Source organism: Phaseolus vulgaris, chromosome 6 (genome assembly GCF_051622355.1).
Source record: "Phaseolus vulgaris cultivar YP4 chromosome 6, ASM5162235v1, whole genome shotgun sequence".
Taxonomy (NCBI): Eukaryota; Viridiplantae; Streptophyta; class Magnoliopsida; order Fabales; family Fabaceae; genus Phaseolus; species Phaseolus vulgaris.
The window spans coordinates 27,677,508-27,693,576 of NC_143503.1; the positions used below are offsets into that span (position 1 = coordinate 27,677,508).

Here is a 16,069-nt window from a genome sequence, read left to right on the forward strand (position 1 = left end):
TCCTTTAGAGTAACATTCTTCTCACTGTGAGTGTACTTTTACTTTCTCACGTTTAGGTTAGAGGAATGGGATCAAATCTAACTAAACACCAGTGGAATTCTTTCATTTGTTGTCTATACGAGTAAAATGTCATGTTGATTCATGAAATAAATTTTATAGGTCAAAATGGTTTTCATGTTAACTTGTGATTTCAAATGTTAACAAAAAACGCATTGAATGTTTCTCAATGCTAATGAAAAACATGAAATTACGAGTTTTAGTCATGGAGTTTTAATAGTATGAACTAATTTTCGCTTCGCTTCACGGTCGCGCTATATTCATATAATGCCAAATTCATGGTGCATGAAATGACAAAAATGCGGATTATTACAAAACTAAGTGGTTGTGTTGTGATTCAAGTGAAGAATTTTTGCGATTCACATTGTTCATCCCTTCTTTCTTCGTCACAACAGTTTACCGTTGCGGTGTATGAATTGAAATTCTAGGCTATTTAACGTAACAATCAAACAGAAATGTTTTACCATTACACTTTGTTTTTACGATAATCCAATCGATACATTAAATATATATACTTTTTGGATATTTAAATAATTTCATGTTTTCAAACAATGGTCCATAGACCAAACGTGTTAGGCTATACATCAACTTTGCAAATTAACAAAGGCAATTTCTCCCTGCATCATATCATTTAAGACATCTACCAACATAAATGACTTCATCTTTGCTTATGAATGCAGAAATCAAGAAGTAGTTGCTATATACTCTAGATTTAGATATTTGGAAGATCATTTTCGTGATTCATTTAAGTTTCTGGATGGTAATATCCGAAAATGAGTTATGAGTTCTGGATTTCCATATCCATAATGGTATGGTGTAAATGGTACTGAGGATCAAGATCCATAACTTATTTATGTTTGTTTATAGATCTTGGTATTCGGAAGGGTCATTTATGTTATCTAGGTAAGCTTTTGAATGACCAAATTCAGAAGTGACATATTAATTCTTAACTTGTATATCCAGAACTTTGTGATTTAATTTATGGATATGAATACAAATTTGAATTGATCTGGTGCAGTACAGAAAAATCAACCATTACCAAATACACCTTGTTAGTTTAATTTTTGTAAATTTTGTTAATATAAATTTCGAACTTTATTTCAGTAAAAAAATAGAAGGGCATTTGAAAAATGTGTTTATATTGTCTTCATTTATAATTACTTTTTTTTTCTCATTCCATAGTTTTTTCTATTGTAAGACCCTAGAGTGAGAAAAAGAAACCAATAATTCTCGCTATTTCTTAGATTCATGGACCAATTCAATTCAAAAAACTACCTTGTCGCTTTAATTCTTCCTCACTCACAATAAATAAACCTCCTCCTATAGATAAACAATACATATTCAACTGAATCCTCATTCAAATTTTGGTTTACCAAACCCTTAAAATGGGTAAAATCTAAACTACCAAAATCGTCTTCAAAAGCGTTTCTAATATTTCTAAATACAGAAAAAAAAATACTATCTTTTTCGAAGTTAAAACTACTATGGTCCAAACAACCTATAAATTCAAGTGTCGCTGAGCCATTTCAATGGTCACGAGGATAACATTACACAATTAAGAACCTGGTAAATGAGGTTATTGCAAATTACAATAGATTGCAAGTTGTCTCAAATAAGATGCAAGTGTTATTGCCACAGAGATGGAGCGTAAAAAAATTCCTTTACTAATTCATTTGATGTCATCTGTACAATAGCGCCCCAAGCCAGAAAAGTTATGCCATGATATTACACTATCAGCAAAGATATTGTACAACCTAGATTATCTGAGAAACTTAGAATACTCGTTATATATATATTTGGTTAGTAATCTAAAATTGGTGCCCGCAAATCTAAGCTTAACTATCAAAATTCATTTTATCAAAATTATCTGTAACCACCTGTGCACTTTCTCCATTACAGCAAAGCTCATCTCCAATAGAACTTCATAACCTACGGAGCAGAAGAAACTTGCTAGGATGGTGGGGGCATGCTTAAACTCAGCACGGCACCAATATAAACTAAAATGCACTATTGACAGCACTAACCCAACACATATATTAACAAAACAGTCACGTTGCTCCAGAGCTGGTTGTGACCCCATTACCATCTCTCAACCCTTGAATGCACATATGCAGATTTCTTTGCACACTATCCGCAACTAATTTCAACCTACCTTGACTTACATCTGCTGCTGAGCTCCCATTAACCTCCACCGCTCGTGCCACCCTCTGTTTGCATTTCTCCCAATCATCAACACGCAACCAACAGGCCCTACCACCATGGCTACCATTCATGGCAACAAATGATACATTAGAACTTTCACCAAATGAATATCTCAATCTTACTGAAACACAGTACGGCAACCATGCAGCACCACCAGCAGCATTAACATGAGGGACGTGAGAAGAATCAAGGACAACAGTAAGCGCAAAATCAACAGAATTATGAACACGATCATAATGGATGTTGCTCCTGAATGCAGATGAGCTCTCAGAGTTCTCATCAACATTCAAACCAGAATGATTTTCAAGACATAACTCAATTCGTGGTTTTTGAGCTGAAACAACATCTCCAACTTGTGTCTGGGATAATCCTTTTTTCCAAGCAATTAATTTCAAGAATTCTCTCAGTACTGATACGGGTAAAGTGAGCATAGTTATGAATGATGCAACACGAGATGCATCATAGGGTTCTGATGCCACACGACGGCTGAAGTAATCACATATTTCACTTATTTCAGACGGACTTAATTCCTCTGGTGCGGGATTTGAATTTTGCTGTTGTTGTTGCTGCTGCTGGTGAAATCGTTTTACACTCAATACCTGAAGTAGAAGCTGAACTCTGTGGACAGTGATAGCAAATACATATCCTCTGCAGAAAGATGAAAAGATAGCATTTCAGTGTCTAATAACTAGAAGAAGAATACCAAACATTTAAGAACCTGAGAAGACTAAAAGTATTTTCCTATTTAAGATTGGTTACAATTTTAGTCTTAGTTTCACCATATATGACTTTAGTTTAAACTGCTACATTAACCTGTAACTTAAAGTGTATAAGCAAATAAGACCCCATCATACTGTTTTTCACGCACATGGCTTTAGATTTGATTCTCACTTTGTAATATTGAACGTGTAGCACCTTAGTTATTTTTTAAAATACAGATTAAGGTTTAACTTGAACCTGCAAAACTAGCTTGTAAAATGAGGTTAAGATCCCACCAATATATTTTAGACTGACACCAACATCTCTGTAGAATAGTGTGTAGAACATGTCCAACACTTTTTGGACACAACACTTGTCATACACATCTTCAATAGTGTCATAATTTTTTCAGCCCAGCACATCCTGGATGCAGTTGAACATGCGTAAAGAGAGTGAGCCGACACTATTCTTGACTACACACTTCCTAGATATTACTATAATAATAAAGTTAAAAAAAGCTTATATCATAAATGATGTAAGGCCCATACATTTTTTTGTGGTTTGTTTCCCTGAGACTTAACTAAATATTTTAACTATTAAGAGATACTCCGTCCATTTCTTTTTAGGTGTTGTTTACAAGTAATTGCGGAGGAACCAAGAAATGCAATATATTTTCTTGATTTTAATAAAGTATATATGAGATTTTCTATTTTACCCATTTCATCAGTACACCATGATAAATAAACTAATTAAAGAACAAGAATAAATCACAAAGAGTAATTAATGGTGTCTTAAATTTTGAAAATGACAATTAAATAGAAACAAAAAAATTTCAAACAATATAATAGTTAATAGGAAACAGAGGCAGTATCTTTCTTCGAATTCTATTGTGAGAGCTGTCGTTATAGGGAACCTGAAACTTGGCAAATTCATTTATACAGTTTGAATTATATAAATTTTAATTCTCATTTGAGATTTTTGTCATGTTATATGTTGGACATTAACTGTGTATTGTATCCGTGTTGATGTAGGTGCTTCATGGGACAAAATGCCCTAGAGCAAAAATAGCCACTTCTACAGGTTATGGGCAGGGAGGAATATTTTGCATCAACTCATAAAAATACGAGAAATTTTATGCATACTGAAATTAAGGGGGTAAATTTGAACTCTCATAATACTGAAATGAACAAAATGTAATAAACTTTTTCCCCTTTTTTCAAAATATAGATAATAAGTCGTCAAGTATCAAATATGCATAATATTAGCTAGCATGGAATAATCAACTTCACGTACCATGCTCAAATTAAGGAATATAAAAAAAAAATAATAAAGGCATTTTATATTACATCCTAATCCAAAATCCAAGAATTTATTGTGCAATAACTCACCAGCCTAAATCACTCAAGGTAACAAGGCAACAAAACAGAGAAGCAAGGAACACGTTGAAAAAAGAAAAGGGAGGAATAAAATCAAGCACCAATTCTGTAATATCACAACTGCAATTACCCCCCGTTAAGCAGGAAGGGAAAATATATAGAGAAAGTCGGTGTATCAAGAAGGAATGCAAAACTATAACAGAGAGAAGTGTGTAAATAAAATAAAAAATCTACACACAAAAATTGGGGTAACAGAAGAAGGGTTCTAGATACTTACCCAACAAAAAAACGCAAGGCAGGCTGCTCAGGGTCCAAATTCAAAAGTGCACCTTCATTTTCCTTCAAAATAGATCCCAGGATCTCTTTCAAAAGATCAGGTAACTGGGCAAAAAGCCACAACACTCCAAGATACTTGAGAATGCCTCTCAAAACCTTCTTAAGAGCAACGAGAGGAACCCAACCACCTCCATATCCTCCATCATCACCAAGACCAATAATAGCTGTGTTAAGCTCACCTCTGACATGTGCTGGGACAACTGCTCCAGGTGGCCTCCGCAGAGAGACAGGTGATGTCATCAAAGCTAAGTTTGAAGAGCCTGCTAAAGCATTTCCCACACGGTTTAAACTGGCTACTTGATTTCCTGTCCTAGACATTGCAGCAGAAATTGGAAGGTTTATTCTATTTCCATTTGCAGCCATCATTTGGGATCCTGAACCAGGGTTTGGATTATTTGAATTTGTCAGTCCACCTGCCTGTTGTCCAGTGAAACTGGGATCCAATCCATTCAATTCCTGGGCAACATGTTCCATAATAAAAGGCCGAAACTGGGGGCACGGTAATGACCCTCCTGAAAGACGACCCTCTTTAGGAGGTGTTGCAGGCTGCAACCACACCTGATCTCCTGCAAAGCAACGCATGTCAACAGAAAACTGTTTCCTGTAAATGATTCGTATCCAATATGGACCCCGGAGCACAACAGAGACATCAATGGGCAAAAGTGAACTAGGAACAATGCCTGGACCACCACGCCCAGCAGCAGCTAACATTGAGAGGGTCTGGTTAGTGGGACCACTTGCAGTAGGCATGACGGTGTTTGCCCCAGGACCAGATGCAGGCTGACCAACATTAGTTGTTGAATTCCCAAGCAGAAGTCCCTGTGACGATATATAGCTGCCAGACTGTTTAGGAATAGAAGATAGAGCAGCTGCAACTCCTGGAACAGGACCAGCTCTAGCTGGCCTGGTTGCAGCTGCCAGAGCATGCAATGGCCCAGCAGTCAGCCGAATGCAATCCAAAAGTGATGAAACTTCAGCTCCATTTATGAAATCTTCCAGAAACTGCACAGAAATATAGGACAGAAATTTATCTTGGGAACATAGCAAGGGCAAAATATTAGATACATCAATACAGAAGACAACATTAAGGAATTGGTTTCTAATCACCACTGAAATATCAAAAGGAAAAAATGGCATCAAGCATTATCCGTCATACATCAGCAGAAATAACCATAACAATAAAATTAATGCAATGCATTTTCATGTTTATATTGCACAGCCAACTGAACAAGCAAAAAAAAGAGATGTCCCACAGTAATCAGTCAATGGACCCGCTCAGTCCAAAGAGAACAATACTCTGGTGGGATCATGTTAATTCTCATGATAGGGGAGAAAGTCCAAGAACAATGGAGTAAAAAACAAACATGGTGAAAACAAATCAAAGCCAACAATCATGACAGAATAATGTGCTATGCATAATTTTTTTTTATCAAAATCATCAAAATTTTGAAGCACAACATGGAAATAAAAGTCTACTACTGACGCAAAAATAAACACAATGGAAGAAAACAATAAAAAATGGACAGCAGCAATCAGTTGAAGAGAAATTAGCACACCTTGGTATGAGGCCAAAGTTGATCCGGAGATACATGCATTGTGCAACCCTCTTTACCAGATTCCCATTCAACAACAAAACGAGCAAGGACACTTGAACCAAAGCTAAACCACAAGCTCATTAATCCAACTGCCTCAATTCTAAACGCCCTTCTCATCTGCTCAGATAGTTTATCAGCAGTATCTGAAGCAACCTTGGTACTTGGTATTTTGCTGTCAGTACTTGTAACAAGCTCATCTGACTTCTCCTCTGCTCTTACGCCAAGTAATTTCCTCATGCCAAGGGCAAATGTTCTTGCATTGGCAAGCCTTTGGATATCAGCCACTAATTTCTTTATACTATCTACCTCAACAGATTGATAACTCAAAACAACACCATCTGGATCATAATGTATATGTGAATCTATGTCAGATGTATTAGCAATTCGAACACCTGAACCCCATGGTGTATTATTGCTCCCTTTTTGCAGCTCCCATAAATCCCTGAAGTGTTGATCATTTATTTTAACATCCCAATACATGCAACCAGGTCTTCCAAGTCGCAAACATATATGTTGCCATGAGTCACCTCTAGCAAGAGGAAGTCGAAACCAAATGTTAGATGATCCACTTCTCAAACCCACTTCTTCAACATATGAGATGTCTAATGCATCCATCTGGCTGGTTAGTCTAGCATGCTTAATGCAAAGTGAACAATGCCTGACCACATGAAGAAGAGACGCAATGTAAATGCTGGATGGAACAGTCCCTTTATTCACTTCAGCGATTAAACTTCCATAACTGTACCCTTCAGTTTTGGGTATCATTTCAGCAGACATAGCACCCTGTGGCAAAGACAGTTGACAGCCAGATGAATCTGAAATTTTTCTTCTCTTGCAGATTCCTGGGTTGTTTTCAACACCTTGAAGTGATGGAATCAAGGTCAACATGTCTGAAGCTGTTCGCTTTCTGGATTTCTTGTCATTTTTTGAGGTGACATCTTCTCCTGCAATATAACTAACTGTGGATTCCAGTGTTTGGGCTGCAAGCATTCATTTCTCCAGTCACATTTCACAATGAAAAATAAATTGAGAACAGTATGAATAAACTCATGAAAAAGATGAAGATGCAAAGGAAGTATCTTACATACGGGAGTTGTGGCACATGAAGCAGATCCAATAACCTTAAACGAATCAGCTTGAGGTCCATTAGGTCTGGAATTAGGTATGGACATTCGAGAGCCAGTTGGTCGTGGAGGAGATAACAATCGGGATGATCGACTTCCAGATAAAGCCTCATTAGAAGTGTCATTCAACACCCTTAGCTGTTCTTCATCAATTGCGATGGAGGAACTAATGTCAACTGAATGTGGAGATTTTGGAGAGGCCAAATCCTGTTCAGACTTGGAAGCAGACAGCTTTTTCCCAGCAGTGTTCCTTACGTGTCCTGTTGGTATGGAGCCAACAGAACTGGACTGGACTGGGCCCTTCACACTACCAGATGAAAATAAGGAACCACTGTAGAGACTAGTAGCACCAGAAGCTTTTGTTACATTATTAACCTGTGCCATCTGCATTCCTCCTTCCCACTTTGGTGAAGGGCTTCCAGCCTTTAAACTATGGATATTCATGGGGACAGATCCATATTGAGAAGGAAGTGATGTATTCCCAGACGAAGGAACATTTTGAACAGATAATGGAGCCACTGAAGACCCTTTCTCAAGTCCAAACACTTCGTCAACAAGTGATGAAAAACCTGATGGATGACCTCTTGCAATCTGTACAGAATTCTCAAGGCGAATATCAGAAAAAAACTCATGTGCAGATGTTTGATTTGGACCAATGGCATTGGGCAGAACAGAACGTAATTTTCCCCAGTCAACCAGGCTTAAATTCATTTCATCCTCGTGAACCTGCATTTGTCCTATATCAATTTTCTTGATCCGCAGCACCTGATTAAGGTCACCACCAGATAAATTATCTGTTCCAGATGGGTCAGGCTGAGTCTCTAACAACTTAAACAAGGGTTTAAAATCCTTATCAAGCTGCATCAGCAGGAAGTACGAGCTTCCACAATCTGGAAATCCCATCACTAGCATAGCTGAACCATTTGAAGCATCCTTGGGTATTTTAACTATATTGAATCCATGCTCATATACCTGCAAGAATCCCAAATGATCCATAGGTCTTAGACTTTAAGGTAATCCTGAAACCCAAATAATATGCTAGAAGACAGTCCAAAGGAGAGAAAACAGGTAAATATACCTCCAAGCCTAAAACCCTTCCAATAGAAGCAAATAAGTGTAATATACTTTTGCTTCTCAGGCTTATGAAAACCTCAGCTGCAGTCATAGATCCCTGATTCAAAGCTTCTTCACATTCTATTAAGGCTGAAGAAACCACTATGTTTTGTGAAGATTGAAGAAGAAAACGGCCATTCCTGAATAGCAACGCAGAGGAATAGATTTGAGAAAACCCCCCCAATTAAAATGCAATAGATTAGAAAAGTGCAAGTTGGGTACCTGATATTAATTCCAAGAGTAAAAAAGGAAGAGCCATAGGCACGCACACACAACACCTCGTGGCCCTCAGAGTCCTTGCTGCAACACTTATCATCCTTCTATAGACAGAAGCAGAACTCAGATTTAAAACCTCGTGCTAAAATGAATGGAAGAAGGTAAGGCATAAGATTACATGCATGAGATCCATGGAAAGGTATCCAGATTCAGAAATGAAGGTATAATAGTTTGCATGTCGCAAAGGTGAATAGTCTTTCACAGGAAAAGATGTGCATATCAGCATGAGGCTAATGTAGTCCTTAGAAGGCTTTGGCAGTTCTGTCCTTACAAGCCTATTTTCTGGAGTTGAGGACTACTCAAGCCTTATAAGGACTACATTTGCAATATCTAAACATGATATGGAATCTCAACAACAACAGTCTTTGGCAGATAATGCCGAATTAATATTGATATTATTTTGACCAGAAAGGACTGACACCAAACAAGCACTTAAAACAAAACCCTAAAAAAATTGAATATCCAGGATCTGAGAATCTATCTATCTTTTGAAACCTAACCGATGTTAACAAAGTCAAACCTTGAAAGGACTGACACCAGACATGCAGCTAAAACAAAACCTCAAAATAATCATCCAAATTTAATCCTAAACGAACCTACAAAATTCCAATGCAACACAACAAATTGAAACCTCCAAACTCCCAAAAAGAGAAAACGTTTAAATGTTAACCAACCTGCTTATATTCAATATCAGGTTCACCCATTCGGGACTGGAGCACAACATCATCTACAGTTCGACAGACCTGAACATTTTTCACCAGTTCTCTCTTAATTTCGAGCAGCCGAGTATATTTGTTGCAACAAATAGCTCTTAGTAGCAATCTCTCAACATCAATACAACTCTGGTCCAAAACAAACTCTGCCTCCTTGCCTGTCAAGGGGTCTATGACAAAGCTGCTGTGGAGGCACTTTATCTGAAGATCTGACCCAGGTTCAATTTTAATAAATGGGCACGTACCCGATTCAGACACGTTAGCACTCTTATCAAAATCCAACCAGTACACAATTTTCAAGCCAGGAGTTCGAAGGGCAGACGATTCAGATTCCCCATCAGGGTTCTGAGCAGAGCTAGAACTCGCTCCATGACCCTCAGATATGAGCTCAAACCGAATTGCATCCTTCCACCTCCCCTGTCGAAGAACCTGCACTTGCCTTATCACCGTGTCCATGACAAGTGCAACACACAGCTCATGAAGAACCGAATACAGCACCGAAAATGGATTCTCTGCCGCCGCCATTCGCCTCTCCAAATCATCTCCAAGCACGTGTCGCCGCATTTCCTCCAACTTCACAGTCTTATTTTTCTCCCCAACGAGCAGCTCCAAATGCAATATCCTCCACAAAGACAAGTGTCCTCTATACCCAAGCGTTATCAAAACCTTGAACTCCCCAACCACCCTAAGCATTGCGGTACCATCAGAAACCTTAATATCAGAAAATTCTTTGGGAATCGAAACCTGAAGCAATTTGGAGCGAACAAGCGTGTCCAATTTTTTCAAAGCAGGTTTCTGCTGATCCTCGGTCAGAGCATACTGAGTCCCCACATCCTCTACACATTTCGGCAGACGCTGGTAACTTCCAGTGAGAAGAATATCAATTGCGGAAGGAACATCATACACGGGTGCACGCGCCTGTTGAAGCCCCTCGTGCATGAAGAATAGCGAATCTGCAGCTTGCGTGAAACACATGTCGTGATTAGAAACAGTGGAAGCCAGTTGCTGACAGTGCTGTATCAAAGGAACCTGCAAAAAATTTAAAGAAACCAATAAATTAAAACGAATAAAGCAAATTCCATAACAATAAGGGAATGATAAGATGGAGACAAAAGTGAAGCAAGAAAGTGAGAGAGAAATTGAATCACCTGCTGGCACCACTTGGAGAGGACATTGAGACGGATCATGCGCTGCTGAGTCTTGCTGAGGAATTTGAGGATACTAATCTTCTTGTCGGTGTCGGATAATTCGGAGGACCTACATTTATCGACGAGTTCTTTGAGGGAGGCGTATGAATCGTGCGCGGCGCGTGTGACGAGCGTGGAGAGCTCCACCGTCTGTTGCCCTAACTCCGCAGCCATTGGAAGTTGTGGTTGTTAGGGTTCTTCCGATCTATTTGTTTTGTCAGAGCAGCATCGAAACTAGGGTTTTATGAGAAAGAGGGAAAAATTGTTATGCGGACAAGAACAAGAAGAAGAAGACTAAGAAATAGAACGAAAACGACGAAGCCCGTTCCCAATTCCTCTCTCTCTCTCTCTCTCGCGCACACACACACTTTTCACTAGTCTCACTCAGGGTCAGGGCTAAGGTTCGTTTGCTTCTCTCTCTCTTCTAAATATATTGTTCGTTGGTTGTGAAACGCTCTCTCACAAAAATGCGTTACTCTTTCTTTCTTTCTTTCTTTCTTTCCTTTTCTTCTAAAGCCCTTGACTCCTCAATCTCAAAGCGCCCACCAATTTGGGATCGCTACTTTCATCTATCTCCCAATCAATGAATAAAATGTTCAACTTCTCTTTCCTCCCATTTATATTTTATTTTCCCTCGCTCTTTCATATTTCTCCCAATCATAAATCATTTCGGAATCATTTCTTTGCCAACAAATATTTGTCAGATTATTTATTTAGATCCAAATTTTTAAACAAAATCTATAATTTATCAATTACAAATAAGTAATCTATTTTTTTATTAAATATATTTTTGATTTTTTATATAACATAAAATTGGATTTTTTTTTCAAACTTTAGACTTTATAATACGAAAATAATTAGAATAGATTTTTTATATGGAAAGTAATTGTTAACTTTTTAAAAAAAATTATTAATTTTTTTCATAATTTATTATTGTTTTGATTGAAAATTTATCCAAATTATTTACAATAAAGTGAATCATCAAATTGAATCAATTTTATATAAAAAAAAAATATTTCAATCATTTACATATTACAAACATTTATATAATCTAAATATAATCTAAGATTTAGACAAAGACAAAAAATAATTTTGTATTATAGTATAAAATGAAACATATATTTAATCCTATGTTTTTTTATGTTAAAAGGATATAATAACGTACTTTAGAAAAAAATAAAATAAAAATATTTATTATTCATTTTTAAAATTGAATTTTCTTTCATTTAAATTTTTTTGTCTTCTGTGTTTGTTTATTCAGTATTGATTTTTTTTTTGTGTTTTCTCGTCTTTTCTGACTTTTTTTATTTCTCATCTTTCATTTTTTTTTTTTCCTTTCTCTAAATATTTTATTATTTAACTTCGTTTGCTCTTTTAATATTGGAAAATACATGTTGAGTAAAAGAGAGAAAAAAAACTTGTTATATGCAGGGAATAGTAATTGGATTTGAGGTATACATGTGCAGTGAGTGTAAAGTTACATTTATAGGTTATTGATATATATTTAGTTTCATTTTGCATTGTTTCACTTACCTAGTATTATCATTTTTTATTTTTTTTTGTTACTATGCATGAATGTCGTAAAATTTGAATGAATGATGGACTCAAGGTCATTGGATGAAGACTGAAACCTAATAATAGTTTTATAATAAATGTATATTGTATAAATTGTTAAACATAGAGTGATATTGATAGATTCTTGCTTGGTAGTTTATGCTACATGCATTTGACATAGGTGGTGTTTATTTTTATATGGAGTTTTTTTAATTTTCTTAACCTCTTTTAAGACTACTTTATTATAACAGGTTTGTTACAAAAAAAATTATTAGGGAAGTTGGGTCACTTTTTTTTCTTACAGATAAAGTGTACCATGACTTTAAGATATAACTAGGAGGGACTTATGTTTATTGATTTGGTTTGTGGGCTGGTTCAATTAGAGTTCGATCTTATGGATCTCTCTCACCATTTAGATGTAGGTTTACAAATGTTTCATTATGAGTTTTTGTAGATTAACCAGTTTATTTTATTTAATATTTAATTAAATTTTAAGTATTTTTATAAATTCGTCATTTTTACTTGAGTATAATGTTTGTTCCTTTAGCAGAATACCAATAGTGATAATAATATGCTTTTCTTCAAAGTGGATGCAAAAACACTAGCGGATAAAAGAGTTGTTCTTCTGTTTGTATTTTTGGGTATTGTATTTTGAAGCAATGACTAGATTCTTTTTTTTGTTTTTATATTTTAACGAGTAGACATATTGTTATGTCTGCTTATAACTTCTTTATATTCTAATTAAAATGATGATTTCATTTATATATATATATATATGACATTAGGAAAACAATTGAGTTTTAGAAAAAATTTAAATATTTGACATTTATATTTTTTAATTGTTTCAGGATTTATGTACATTAAAAAATTATTAAAAAAATACAACAAATTTATAAAAATACAAAATTTTAAATTAATGAGGATTTTTGAAAAACCCTGAAAGTAATAGGGGTTTAAAAAAAAGCCAGAAAGTAATGGATATTTACAAAACCGTTGAAAAAATTTGTTTTTCCAATGATTACTCTAAACTGTCGATAACGCTCTTTTCAAGAAAATACAAATTGTGTTATGAGATACACATTTAGTATGAGTAAAAACCACTGAAAACGTTAAATATAATGCCAACTACATTCTGTTTTTAGTAGTGATACAAGATACTAAGTGTTCTTACTACATAGTTATCTTAAAAAAAATGTAAATCCGTCTTTATTATTATAGAAATAAGAATAATGATGTAAAAATAGTATCTTTTGCTCTTATCTACAAAAGTTAATCTATGAAAATAATTGATTGAATAAAATTTATTCTGTGTTTGTAAATTTTACTGTTGAAGATAGAAAAATTTCACAATTTAACTTGTTTATTATTGTTAAGTTGTAGCTTAAAAGTGTAAAAAAATGAAAAATACCAAAGTTTCGTATCAATAAATTATAAGTAAACCTCACTATACCCTCGACCAATGTTAAGTGATAACTCTTAATTGTAGTGAAAATAAAAATGATAAATATATGAGGTGCAATCATACATTAGTTATAGACATTTAGAAAGTCATGAAAGAAAATCACACAATAATTGGTTGCTTGTGATTTTTTTTTTTAAACTAATATGCAATATTATTACATCTGTTATTTACCTTGATAAGGTGTGCTAATTAAAGTTTAGACAGAGTGAGAGATTTTTTTTACAAACTATTTTATTAATATCTAACGTAATATCAAATTGTATATTACAACTGCTTTTTGAGAAAATTATTCTCTCATATATTATTAGTTTAGAATTGTGTCACTTTATATAATAGCTTACATAATTTAAGATACTTTCTCCAATGTTTCTAAAACATTTTTTTTAGATTATCTATGACTAAAATATCTTTAAAATTTTAGAATAATTTTAGTAATTTTAGTATGTGTATTTATAGTAAGAGGGCATGGGTGGTGCTAAAAATATACATGCTTTGTCCAACCTCAATCCAATGCTAGGGTTAATGGTTTGGGTGGAAGAAGAGAAGTATGCTAGCAATTACTTATTGGGTTTTGTCCTCTAATGTTAGCCCACATTTATTCAAATCTTAAATGATGTGTTGGACCTCCAACTGGCCCATGTCAATTTATATGCTTCTTCAAAGATTTCTTCCATATTTTTAAAAATATCAAAATCGTCTATTTTAAATGGTATAACCTAAAATAAATTTATATTTTAAATTGTATAATTTAGAATACAAAATTTATATTTTATATTACAAATCTGGAATGTATAATTTAAAATACAAATCTAATCTAAAATATAAAATCACAAAATTTAAGTTATGAATTCTATAATATAGAAAGTCTACAGATTTAAAATTTCAAATTAAAAATAAAACATCAATAAAAATATATAATTTAAATATTTTTCAATATATAAGCGAGCTCACAAAAATGCATGGAGGTGCAGAAAGAATTTCCCCTTCTTCACTGCGATTTTGGGATGGGCAGCTTAAAAGTTTTTGAACAGTTAAAGGTTTCCAAAAAAGACAACTTCTTCCTGCACCCCCTCACTCTCAGAAAAGACTGTTTTTCCCCTTTAAAAAATGACTTCCAGATTGTTCTTTCCGAAATATTTCTGGAATATCTTTTCCAGAACATGTTTTATAAATTCTGAATTTATAAATTAGGAAATAAAAAAAATGTGTTTCGAAAAAAATGTTTTGGAATGATTTTTTTTCTTCCATATTTTTTATTTTGAAAATATCCTTTGCTTACGGAACCACTATTTGGGAAACATTTCAAACTGTAAAGAGTAGTTTTGGTATTTTTGAATAATGTAGGGGTGCTGGAAGAAAAGTGTAGAGGTGCAGGGAGAAACACCCTCCAAAAAAAGAGAGTTTTGAAGATTTCCTCCTCTATCCCCGTGGGTGTAATTAAAGACAGATCAAGATTGTATATCAATATTTTTAAATCATTAAATTAGATAAGGCAGTAATTTAAAGTTCACAAGTTATTATAATCAATGATGAAATTGATATTAATAAAGTAGCAATAATAGTTAAATAATACACATCATAGTATTTAAATTAAGTTTAAAAAAATATACAAGAATATATGTTAACAATTATAAACATGAATACTCATACAAACTATTTGTACTCATCTTTAGTCGATGTGGGATCTCCAACACACTCCCTTACGCCGAGGCTACCAACTCGTGCGTTGGACTATATATTATGGGTGATCTGATGACCCGATAGTGGGTGGTTTGAAAAGCCCAACAAACAATCGCTATGATAGATTCAAAATGACATTGATACTATATTAAGAATTAGACTTTAAACTTAACTCAACCTCATAAAATCGACTTATAAGGTGATGTTTGCACCCACTTATATACTATGAAATGTCATAATCTCTAGTCGATGTGAGATTTTCAACAATCATGCTTAGAAATATAATTATAAAAAAATTTAAAATCATATGATTTCTGTAAAAATACAAAAAGATTAACGTTGTTTTAGAAGACTATTTCTATTTATTTATTTTTTGTCAAAACTAAAATAATTTTAGAAGGACCACTTCAAAATAAATATAAACTCCTACTTACATTTACTCACATTTCTAAAACATTTAAATTTAACCTATTTTAATAAAATAATAATAGAATTACACCATCCCAAATATACTTAATCACAATGAGCTTTTACCCATTAATGTTGGTTAGATGGTATGTGGACTTTTGTTGTTCTCCATGGTGCTTTTGGATTAATATGTTCCATGTTACATCAATCTGAACTTGCTCAATTTTTTCAATTACAACCTTATAATAATGTAATTGCATTCTCAGGTCCAATTGTTATTTTTGTTT

The 16,069-nt window shown here is 34.4% G+C and overlaps 1 protein-coding gene across 2 annotated transcripts; it reads right to left on the reverse strand.

Moving 5' to 3' along the window:
• Positions 1-1,698: 1,698 nt before the first annotated feature.
• SWP (RNA polymerase II transcription mediator) lies at positions 1,699-11,267 on the reverse strand. Of its 2 annotated transcripts, XM_068639625.2 has the most exons (8): positions 10,640-11,267; positions 9,453-10,520; positions 8,725-8,822; positions 8,468-8,642; positions 7,350-8,361; positions 6,227-7,245; positions 4,612-5,672; positions 1,699-2,907 (listed from the first exon to the last, which is right to left on the reverse strand). In XM_068639625.2, the coding sequence occupies exons 1-8, from the start codon at positions 10,850-10,852 to the stop codon at positions 2,106-2,108; spliced, it is 5,448 nt and encodes a 1,815-aa protein (XP_068495726.2). In that variant the 5' UTR covers positions 10,853-11,267; the 3' UTR covers positions 1,699-2,105. The 2 variants fall into 2 exon arrangements, with proteins under 2 accessions (XP_068495726.2, XP_090159586.1); XM_090303460.1 differs by lacking the exon at positions 10,640-11,267 and having other exon boundaries at positions 7,354-8,361; positions 9,453-10,169.
• Between the last annotated feature and the right edge of the window lie 4,802 nt (positions 11,268-16,069).